Below are 12,134 nucleotides of genomic sequence, written 5' to 3' on the forward strand. Positions count from 1 at the left end.
GTGTGGTGTTGAGCTGCGAGCTTGTTTACATCGTTTCAAAGTAGTATTGGGGATACTTTATTCTGGATGTGACAGCCGGGTGTTTTCAAGTACACTCTCCTTTAGTACATTTTCTCCCGTGCAGCGAGATGGAAGCACACTTCAACAACTAGTAAATATTAGAAATTTGTGGACAATGGCGTATACGGGGGTTGGCAGAGTTTGAGCGCATGGTAGTCTGGTATGACACGGGCAGTATCATCTAGTGTACCCCACCGATAACCCCACACCACTGATCATCTAGTGTAGTCCGGAGATGACCCCACACCACTGATCATCTAGAGTACCCCGGCGATGACCGCACACCACCACCAACACCCACGTCCATGACACCACTCGCCACCAACAAGAACAATAACTCTGCCAACGTCACGCTGGAGCTCTTCACAAAGGAAAAGCGACAAAGAGCAGTCGGTGGTCGGCGGGTTACTAGTCGCTGACACCAAACCCACTAAAGCATTATTTCGCAAGTTTTTTGAGAGTGAATATGTTATTTTAGCATCGAGAATTTTTTTAGCTTTATCATTTTTGTCATTATTTGTACAAGGTAAAATGAATCCTTTATCCTGTATTTAATATGGCGTCAAAGAAGCGATCGTATGAAACCGATGTTTAAAGAAACAAGTCTACGACTGTGAGACAAGTGAACCTCAAGTGAACAAACACATCAAAATCTGTTTGAAGCTTAATGATTAACGAGATGGCAGGTAAAGAAACTCTTAATAGTTTGTTGAAATATCGATTCGTAAGACGATCTTCATCGAAATCAAACCATACCGACAGCTCCTCAAATGACAGTTTAAGCAGTGGCCAGATAAACGGAGAATTTTCAGCAGACAGTTCATCATCTCGCTCACCTGTTACATCTGTTTCACAAGGTACTTCGTATGAGTTTTTTATACTTGCAGAAAAAAGTTTCGAAGTTACAAACATTTTACCTGAAAGAGCTTTCCTGTCAAGTAGCATCATCAGCAGTGTTTGATATTCTCGTATTTAGACAACAACCAACACGCACGTATTTTCTGTCTCTCTCATACATTCACTCATAAACACCTAAAACATTTACATACAATACATATATATATATATATATATGCGTACAGTAATGATAATGATGTTGAAAATATTGCAGGTAAGAGGTAAGATGAATATGTAAGATTGATAATTAACCTGTTATTAAAAATACATTTAGAGGACCATATAGACATCAGTGTACTGGATCCTTTCTGTTGTCTGTTTATATATAATATGATTTACATTTCAGAGAATCAAAAAAAAATTAATAAATAAAATGGGCTTCTGAGTGTTGGTTGTGAAAAAGGCAAAATTATGTTTCAGAAACACTGCCTTCAGTAGATGAAGGAGCTTTGTCCCCTGTGTTCAACAAGACCTGCACTCAACCACCTTCTTTACCAGATGTACCTTCAATTTCCTCGCCCTGGTTGTCCAAGTCATATGGAGTGGAAACAAATGAAAGTCCTACTCAGAAAAGGTGACTCAAAACTTTCTGCCCTTGAGGCACACACAGTTTCATTATTGTTTTGAACATGTTTAATCTACTGTTATTATTAATAAAATTTATAACAGCTCTTAGATTATTATAAGTAATAAAACACACTTTCCACAAGTGCAGCTAAAACTGTTGTAACAACATAACAATCACCCTTTTTACTGACTGAAACCTAAGATTTTAGTATGGTGTCTTAAATAAGGCTGGCAGTTTTGTAGTTGAAAAGAAAGTTCATTGCACAAACAGATTTGTTTCATATATAGATATATCCTTTTTCCAAAAACAAAATTTAAGAACTTCGCTTAATCAAATATTTGTATATACAATAAAATCTCCTTATTATTAAAGGGATTCTAAAGGCAAAATAAAACTGCTTAGAATCTCGTAAAGAGTAGGATCAGTTTGAATCTCATCTATTTTTGTGTCTGTTCATATGGAAAAAGTTGAAGGTTTTGTAGCATGTTGTGTTTAATAAGAGAAATTACATAGGACTCTTTCGTTTACTTAGACGAAGTCTCTTTCTCCCTCACATGACCTTATGACCTATGACCAAGACTGCTTACCAAGTGAAACAGACTGTTTTCTATCATTTTTCAAACTGCTTGAAAAGTTCACTTTAAAACCTAAATTAACTCGCAAGACACCACCAATAACGATGTCAAATCTTCACAATGACCACATACACTTCCTGTACGTCTGTGACAGACGTCACACCCAGACTCATCTGCTTGACCATCTCGGGAAGCTATTGTGGTTACTCGGCGGAAGGACACAAGGGTTGATTTCACTGGATTTTTTTGATTTTTATAAACATCAGTAACCGAAATAGTGCTAATAAGTGATGATTAAGTGAGAAACAAATCCTTTATTTCTCCTGTATTGCTCTCGTGCTCTGTAATTGTACCTAAATATATTTTTGAAACATTTGACCTTCGGCACAGCCTTATCACAGGCCTTGAGTATCCCTTTAAAACCTTCCTAATTATAACACCCTCTTAATTTTTCAGATCTATTTAGCCATATAAATGCCATCTCTATTATGACTACCTCCCCAACCCAACTTACGACCAACAATTTGTGCTCTACACTCAGAGACCAAGTGTTTAAAAAAATTAAGTATATTAAAATAGACTGCTTCTGTCTGACCATTTATCTTATGATTCTCTGCAGAAATCAGGTAAAATATATTAAGTACATAAAAGAGACTGCTTGTTCATTGAGTCAGTGGTCAGTGTGATTTGAATCATATCGCTCCACTCATATTTATCACAGGCCTGAGCTGAATCAACCCCGTAATGACCATGTTATTCCAATACCAAAAGTCAAATCCATCTCCAATAACAGCAGCAGCTTTTATTGTCAAATATCACCAACAAAGCCATGTGTTGTTCAAACAAGTTCAGCTACCATCTTACTAAACAAAACTGACCGCTTGGCAATACACATCCAGAAAACAAATCACACAATTATGTATAAAGTGATTGTCTGTTAAATCATAGTTCTTTTTCTTTAAAAAAAAACATCATTAATTAGTTTGGAGGTTCTTATGAAATATATATGCAGATGTTAGGTTAATATGAAACGTGGCAAAAAAACCATCAGCTGCTGTCTCCTATGACACTCAAGGGTACCAGAGGATGATAGCAAGAGAGAGAAAATAGTGAAAACTATATGTGATCTTGATTATATATGGTCTTCATTGCATGTACACAGCTGAAAGAGGATTTCACAGAACCGTTCCCATTGCATAATTCAGTATTGTGTATAAACTGCAATTTTTCTTACTTCCAAAAGAAGGTCTAAAGTGGGTCAATTATTAATGAGAAATATAATTCACTTTTCTGGTGAATCAGCGAGCACATAACCGCTACTGCTGCTTGATTTGAAAATTAGGTCTCAGCTTAGAGAAAGGCATCATAACCATTTAAAAATATATAGCAAAGTGGTATCCTCCCTCTAAATTCATGACAACTATTCCTTAATTATAAGTTATACCAGAGTTATACCAAAAATGTCTGGCGAGATTTTAATTTAATTTTCTGACAAATTTTGATGAAAGATTAATCTGTTTGTCTATTTTCAACCATTTTGATAGACCTTGTGCCCTTGTTGGCATTTGTAGCAGGAAGGCAGTGTCCTATTGTCATTCTAAGAAGTAATTTAAAGACCCTATAGTAAGCTGAACAGGTTACTGCTTCCTATTTACAAATTTACAAATTTACCTTGCACAATTTGTTAAGTCTTGATGACTATTGTCACTTCCAATCACTAGTATACTGTATTATTTACAGTTTATTATTAAATGTTGCTAGTGTCTTTGGGGTGTGTTTGTTTGCTGCCACCATCATCATGACAACTTAAGTTGGACCTTGGGGTGTGCTTTGCAAGTCTTCATGTTTGTTTTTTGGGTTGTTTTTTTGGTAGAGTTATATACTGTGTCGTATCACTTGCATACTATGAGTTTTTCACTATACTATATAAGTCAGTACCATCTCACATCACTGGTATTATATGCAATGTATGTTTTTGTGTTAGCATACTTTTGTTAAAATCAGTTAGATCTTCACCATCAGCTTCTCACTGCTTATCAGTTACCTTGACGTTATGTTTTTGCATTGTAGATATTTTGTGCTGCATTGTATGGAACAAAAAAGATTTTGCATATTACTGTTGAAATCATTAAATGGTGGCCTTCAAAGCCATTTGGGTAGTTATTGTAATCAATAAACCTGAACTTGTTTTTCACTAGTTTGTCAAAAGCTTCCTGCCAGCCTTTTACTAATTCAGATTATATTTCTGTTCTCTTTCTCTCTCTCTCATGCCTTCCTCCACCATCAGAAAAATAAAAGGAACATTCAGACGTGTCAAAGTTCACACCAGTTCTGATTCTGACAGTGATTCCCAGGTTGGATCACACATTCCTGCAGGAAGTGTATCCAGTTGTGGAAAAAAGGCATTATGGGAAGAAAAACTTCGCACCATGTTTCCAGCTGCAAGCTCAGTGCAGATCTCAGCTGCTCTGTCTGCTGTCGTCAAGTGTGAGGATATAGAGCAAGGTGTCAACTATCTCAAAGGTAGTAATGCTGTATGTGTATGTGAAAGAGTGAGAGAGATGTTACAACAAAATTAAATGTTATTTTTAACAAGTAGGAAATCTTAATTTGTTTGGAATTTTTAAAAATCTAAATCTTCATCAAAAGAGGTAACCAAAGAGCTGTTTTAATGAGGGCATAAACTGCAAATTTCTGCTTGATGCAAAGTACTAAATAAAAAACCTTTTCAGTGTTTAAATGTAGCCAGATAGAGCTGGTGCAGGAAAAAAATAAGGATCCTGCAAAGTTTTGAAAGTAAAGTAATTGAAAAAGGAAAACATTTCAAGGGACAGAAAAGGGTGGAATTTTTAAGTTTGCTTATAAAGTCTGGAAATATTTTGGAATCAAGAAGAGCCGGTACAGCATTATATAGTGGTGTTATTTATTCATTCTTTTCCCCCAAGAAAGTGTAGTGACAGTTGATTTAAAAAAAAAACAACTATTTCCTAGGGGAAAAGGTTTTCATGAGACTAGAGCTATTGAAGCTTTGAAGTTTCGCCGACAAAGGCGGTGGTGTGTGAAGAATAAAGAAACTGTAGGGGTGGTGGAAGAGGGGGAGAGGCAGCTGGGAAGTAAAGGTCGAAAGGCCTCCCCCGGCCCCCACACCAATTAAAAAAAAAGAAAAGGGATTGGTGTGAGGGAGATGGGAAACAAAATCAGTCACTGCATATAACACATGCTTGACGTCCTAACCCGGATCCCGGCGTCATTGTAAGGATTTTGTCAAATTTATTCAAACTGGGTTTTTTAATATTTTGTTTATATTATTTATATTATTTTTATATTTTGTTTGACCACCATGCAAACATTTGCAAAATACCAGTCAGGTACATTAGACAGTGTGTCTTGATAAAAGGGTCCAGCATTCAGAGAATAATAAGGAGAGTGTCAAAAGACAGCATTTTGTACCTCACAAACAGACCAGTACTTGGCAGTCAGTCGTCACGTGACCGCCACCTGTGGTTGTAGGGATGACAAGGATAGACTAGCAGCTGACAGGCCGCCACACTTGTCTATTGTGGGCGATAGTCAGCAGGTCCTGTGCTGGACGACCTCCAGTCTTTCACCTTCGTAAATTAGTTCTTCCTCTCACCACCGCGGTGTCGGGCACTCTCCAAGGTGCCTTGAAGGACAGTCTTCTACGATGTGCTGTGCCGGGTCACAACCGAAGACCACCTTACGTCGCCTGACTGTTGAAAGTAGAGGTTCCTGGTGTCCTGTGAGTGTGGCAATCATATTTCGTGCACTCACTAAGGTGTTGACCATCAAAAGATGGTGACTTTGTACAGGTCACATAGAGACCAAAGATTTCCCAGCTGACCATTTTTTGTGACCATTCTTAAGAAAATAAAATTATGAAAAACACCTGTAGCTAGCTTGTTGAGACACCCAATGCATTTTTTAAAATTTGAAATATGATGAGGTTTTGTGGTGATTGGTACAGAATATATTGGCAATATGCACTATGCTGGTTGTGCATATTACTGTAGTGGTACTGAAAATTTTTAGCTGACCATAAATCTAGGGACGGAAAGTGAGTGAGAGATTTATCCAGGAAGAATAACCACAATGATCATAAGAGCTTTAATGTGGCAGGTGTTGTTTTGAAGAGGAAGAATGACCACACTGATGATGAGAGCTCTCTGATGGCTGGCGGCAAAGCCAGCTACAAGCGCATTCGAGTGATGTCATCCACAGATAGTGAGGATTCTCTGCAAGTGATGGAACACTTGCAGCATCGGTCACAGTCTCAAGAGCAATGCATAGAGTTTCTCCGTGAGGCTTTTCCTACACTTTCCAGTCAGGTAATTCACAGTTTTTCACTAAGGTTCTGAAGTTAATATTGAAGTTCTGAAACTTTGGGATGAATTGTTTATGTAAGTTATGACAGTCAGTTCCAGATACATGATTTTAGCAATGTAAAGTTCATTAGATGCAGGATACATTGAAGAGCCCAATCACCTTAATTTTACATTAAAGGAATTACAGCAGGAATATGCCTGGTAGTTAACCAGCAGAATGGAAGCATGTCATCAGGTAGATGCAGTTGTATGTATTTTTTCAGACATACATATTTAATTGAGTGTCCAAGACAGACAAGATCTTTTCTTTTGGTTATTAACACAAGTAGTTTCTAGTGAACAAGCATGTAATCGCAGTTGAAAAATGAGCTCTGCAAGTCAGCCCAACAAGGTTCGTGAATCAAATGCTTAAAACATGTTGCACATTCATGAATAAATACATAATAATGGAATAATTTATAGAATGAATCCTCATGAATGCACAGCATAATAGCCACACAGTTGGCAGTTTCCACTTGGTGGAAATCACTAAAGCCAAGCTTCTGCAATAGGTGTTTATGCTCAAAGCAAATAATATAAATACTGCTTCTATCAAAGGGTCATCCCTTTAATAGCTGTATTTTCACACTGTGGTCGGTAGAAAAGGATAGCTCTGATTATGCTGTCTGGCACTTGTGGGAAGTAATGGGCCATATTTAAAGGAATTTAAAGAAATAGACAAGAATAGGCCTTGTTTTTGTTTCAGGTATATACAGTTGTCAGGGCATGCTGTGTGAATTCTGTACATCTTTTGGTTTGATCATTACACTCACAAGGGATCAACTTTTGCTATGATCCAAACAAGAATTTCATTTTTCTTTTCTTTGAAATCTCATTGACAGCATAATTAAAAATTTGGGGGGTGCAATACAAGTAAAATATATAGCCTTAAGAACGAATCTATAGGTTTTCACCCTAACACTGGTAACTGCCAGTTGTTGCTACAATGCATTCTACTTTGCTATTACAAATTGTTGCTTGGAAAATAATATGATGTTTATTGTTTCGAACAGCGATTACGACAAGTTCTAGAGGACTGTAACTGGCAGACAGATCAGGCAGCAGTTGTTTTGTCAAGGGAGGCAACAGATTCTGTGAGGGAGCCACATCTGACCTCAACAAATGTCATACGGTCATCAAGTAGTCAAGGTCAGGTGATGTGTGTAGATTTCAATGGAAGAAATTAAACAGCATTTGCTTTTACTTTGGTCAGTTAAAAAGTTCCCAAGTTCAATAGCCATAGAAGCAATGAACTGTAATCATTTAGCTGTGTCTGTGGGCCAGGATGAAGCCCAGGGTTGTCCTTCTCTGGTAAAGAACTGTAAGTATTTAGCTGTGTCTGTGGGTACAACATATGGACGATGAAGCCCATTTACACAGACCAGCACTCTTTTGGTATTCATGATGTTGCTTTCTTCTGGTTTCAATCCTGTCTTACCTTGAACTTTATAGGATCAGAACCATTCATCATTATCTCACCACCGATGCATCTAAAACTCTAATGTGTGCCCTTGTGCTGTTAAGGATGGACTATTGTAATTCTCTTTGGCTGGAATTCCCAAGTATCTTCTCGACAGACTTTAGAAGATCCAGAATCACTTGCTCGCCTCATCTGCAGACCATCTAGATAAGAACATATTTCTATCATATACTGTCTTCATTGGGTGCCAGTTGTTGATCATATAGCCTACAAACTCAAACCTACTAGCTGTTTCTACCACTAGTCCTCAGTATCTCTCAGAACTCACTCTCATCTATACACCCGCGTGACTTCTTCGCCCATCATCTGACACCAGTGATAGCTTCTACAAGTCCCACTATCTAAGACAAAGATGCATGCACAGAGGTCTTTCTCTGACCAAGCCCCATCAGCTTGGAATTAATTACCCATCATCCTTTTTCACTGATTCTCATACCACCTTTAACTCCAAACTAAAGACGTAGCAGTCCGGTGGCGCAACGGTTAGCGCTGTTAGCGCCTGTCACCAATACAGTGAAGGTTGGCTGCCCAGAGTTCATTTCTCGTCTCGGGCACGCTGTTCTTTCTCTGCAGGTGGCATCTGTTTACAGGGCTGGCTGCTTGCCGTAATATAGCCATAGTTGCTGGCACAGCGTAAAACACCAAACCCCCACCCACCCCCCAAACTAAAGATGCATCTTTTCAGAATGACTTCAACATAACCCTCTCTTGACTATGAGCACACATAACGTGTGTCTGTATTTACTTTGTGTATGAGTGTGTGTGTGTTGTAGAAGTGTGCCTGGTTGTTGGTGATTCAGTCTATATATTATTTATGTAAGGGTTAGGGTTAGGCTTTATATGGCCTGCAGACTGGACGTGCCCCACCCCTGCTTTACTGCAAGCCAGATTTAAAAAATAAATACATCAACTGCAAAGGCAGAAGTCTCCCTGTGGTCTGTTAGCTGACAGATGATAGATACTGGGTGAAGTGTTGGCTGGTTATTAGTGTAGGTCTACCTATGTTAATGCTGGTGTACTTTATAATGTAGTGAAACCTCTTTATTAAGACCTTCCTGATTATGACCCTTCTTAGTTGCAACCCAACAATTTCTTCTTTATACTGTACTTACATGACTATGTGGAGATCAACCTCTTCTTCTTTTTGTTTCTTCATATTCCTATTCGCGCCTAGTGGAGCATAGAGTACGGCCTGTGAAGTTAGGTGAAGGCATCAGAGGGGTGAGAGTTGTTGTACTTGTGTAACCTCCAATTACACTGGCATGTGAATGTGTGTTTATGTAGTTTGCTTAACTTTAAGCTGTATGAGTAAATCCTTTCTAGATCCTCCCATGTCCACTCCTGTTTATTTATTTTTTCTTTTTTCTTTTTGATGGCTGCAAGTCAGTGGGTGCTGGCAACAAACAACTCCACAGCAGTGACCTACTTATGTTGACAAGGGGGCCACCTCTTTCCTGAGCTGTACCTCCTATTGGGGGTAGTTGCCTTGGTGGTGCCATGATCTCATCTCAACATATCGCTGCTACCTTGGCACCTTCTGCGAAGGCTAAATGGTTTTGCAGAGGCCTTGAGCAGGAAGGGACAGATTAGTTCCTTCAAGTGGTCCCTTATTCCGGACTTTCGCCCTTTGGTGGCTCAGTTTGCTATGCATTGGGACCACAAGCTTTTGACATTTATGTCACTAGTCTCCAATCAGTTGGTTGTGGCCGTAGATGCCTTGCCCCTGGGAGGGACCCAATGTCTTTCTTTAACCCCAGTCCTTCTGAAGTAGATCAGGGAAGCCAATGTCAACCTTCACTTAGTTGCCTACTAATCTGGAATCAGCCTTGGAGCTCAGAGGTAGCTGCCTTCTCGATGGTGTTATTGTGGAAGCTACCAGCCATCTGGACCCAGTTGCAACAAACACACAAAAAGCTTTTCATATGGTACTAGAAAATTTGAACCTTCACACCTGGGTCTTACCAGGGATGTCATTGGATGGAGAAGTTCTCTCGTGGAACATTTTGCTCCGACTAGAATGCCTGTGGCATACTAGTATAAGAAGGAAAACCAAAGAAAATGGGAGGGTTTTGGAGAGGTGTTCTGTCGATAATGGACTGGAGTTTACATTATGTTCCAGGCGAAGGTGGCGGATTGTTTTTGGGGCTGTTCATTCAGAAACTACTGGTGCCTATTACTGTGAAAGACTAAAGATACCCTCTGTTGTTAGGGTCATGGGATATGAGGACCAATATTCTGCATTGCTGGCCATTTTGTTGCCCCACACTATAGATCACATCCTCTCCATTCTTGGAATGGGCTTCAACATTCTTGAACTCGTCAACCTGAAGCCCATATTGGGCTTCAATTTTAACAAAGAATAGCTGTGTTTTCATGATAATAGCCTTCCAGCTTGAGTTTTAGTATTATTATTTAACTTATTATTAAATGCAGCATTCAACAAAGAATACATTTAACATTTAGGCACAGTAACAGAGTTTATTATCTTTCTGTTGCAGATTTACAAGATGTTTTAGTTATATCTGATGATGATGATGATGATAACTATCATGAGGAAGAAGAAGAAGATAGTGATGACAGCATGGTTGGTACTATTAGGATTGTTTTTATGGTCAATGATCCTATCGTCCCATTCATATCATCCCAGCCATATTGCCCCACTGATTACAGGAAAAGCTATTGACGTCAGATATTACCAACAGAGCCATACATTGTTTGAACACTATTCATGCTCAGCTGCCTATTTCAAACAGCCATGCAAATTCTCAAAATTTTGCCATCATTTATTTTTTAGTTTAGAGGTTTGTATTAAATGAATGTTTAGATATATTTCTGCTGCTGTTGTGTGTATAACTGTTATTTAATCTATTTATCTAGGTTTGAAAATGTGCCATTTATTTTTAATTTGTATTTTGACATTTGTGTGCGTGTGTGCATTGAGTCTAATCTGCTGTTGAGAAATGTGCTCTCTCTCTCTCATATATATATATGTCACCACTTATATTACTATAATATTAAGAGGTGTTGATGTTCGAGTGTACATTGTTGCACATCTTACTACAGTAGTGACTGACACCACTATCATCGTGTGTGAACCCAACTTGTAAAGATTTTTGATGTGTTGTGTAGTGGACTGCATACAGACCTCACCTCTTTACGTGCATCAGTGTATGTTATTGTGTGTGCATAGACGAGATCAAGAATATCAGAACATCAACTTCTCGGCATAGTCATTTAATACAAATCTGTAACTGAAGAATAAATGAAAACTGTAATTCAGACTAAATTGATAGCTAGCCTTGAGTGGCCGGAATATTTGTCACCTTACACAGACCAGTCTTTTGGGCTTGGAAGGATTAGGTTTTCAGTGTCGGGACTATGTGGTCTTACCTAGGACAATGTGGTCATGGGTGGGATATTATTACAGTAACACTGTTTATCCTTAACCTGAAATATCATAGTCTGTTTTTAAGAAGAAAGGATTATATGAAATGCTCAGTTACAATTTATGTATGCTAGCATTTTAAGAAGACAGGATATTAGGTACTAAAGTACAATTTAGGGAAGTTAACAATGTTGTTAAAGGAAACAACATATTTTTATTGTAGGATGAAGACAAGAATCAAAGCAAGAAAGACATAATTCTGTCATTTTTTGAGGAAGCTACCATGGCTGAGCTCTTGGTCTTACCTGGCTGTTCTCGCAAGAAAGCAGAAGCTATTGTTGACTGCAGACCCTTCAAGACATGGGACAATCTGGTGAGATGGACTATTGGTGTTACTAGCAGGTTTAGCCTCTTGTACTTGGTGTCGCGTAAACAGTATCTACATGACATCTTTTAAAAGTGATCCCAGATGAGGAATTGATATCCATTTGTGGTCTAAAACTCCAGTGACTGCCTATCAATTTCAATTAGCATTTACTCGGCAACATTTACATATATGATAGATTCATGTTGTATTTTTGGAGACTTCTTTTAGCTGTATCCAGTTCACTCCTCAACATTAAGGGGTAGACAGGCTACCATATGGAGACCTAGTTAAAGGGGCGCAAGATAGACCCACTTGCTGCACCTTCACCATTTCTGCCTCTCATCACATTCCCCCTACAACTAGTTGTAGTTAAGAGAGAGAGAGATACTTCCTTCCCCACTGTACAAGAACCTGTGGAAT

General features: G+C 38.6%; 1 protein-coding gene across 3 annotated transcripts in view; it reads left to right on the forward strand.

The window, feature by feature from the left end:
- The first annotated feature begins 410 nt into the window (after window positions 1–410).
- Window positions 411–12,134, forward strand: part of LOC112567044 (SWI/SNF-related matrix-associated actin-dependent regulator of chromatin subfamily A containing DEAD/H box 1B-like) — a 35,939-nt gene continuing 24,215 nt past the window's right edge. The window contains exons 1-7 of one of the 3 annotated variants that reach the window (XM_025243532.1): window positions 411–917; window positions 1,378–1,531; window positions 4,388–4,623; window positions 6,238–6,446; window positions 7,496–7,631; window positions 10,461–10,546; window positions 11,571–11,720. In XM_025243532.1, coding sequence (XP_025099317.1) covers window positions 728–917; window positions 1,378–1,531; window positions 4,388–4,623; window positions 6,238–6,446; window positions 7,496–7,631; window positions 10,461–10,546; window positions 11,571–11,720 — 1,161 coding nt within the window. In that variant the 5' untranslated portion in view covers window positions 411–727. Of the gene's footprint in view, window positions 918–1,377; window positions 1,532–4,387; window positions 4,624–6,237; window positions 6,447–7,495; window positions 7,632–10,460; window positions 10,547–11,570; window positions 11,721–12,134 lie in introns of those variants that run through there. The other 2 variants (XM_025243534.1, XM_025243535.1) reach the window with 2 other exon arrangements.

The sequence above is a fragment of the Pomacea canaliculata genome, linkage group LG6 (assembly GCF_003073045.1).
Source record: "Pomacea canaliculata isolate SZHN2017 linkage group LG6, ASM307304v1, whole genome shotgun sequence".
NCBI lineage: Eukaryota > Metazoa > Mollusca > Gastropoda > Architaenioglossa > Ampullariidae > Pomacea > Pomacea canaliculata.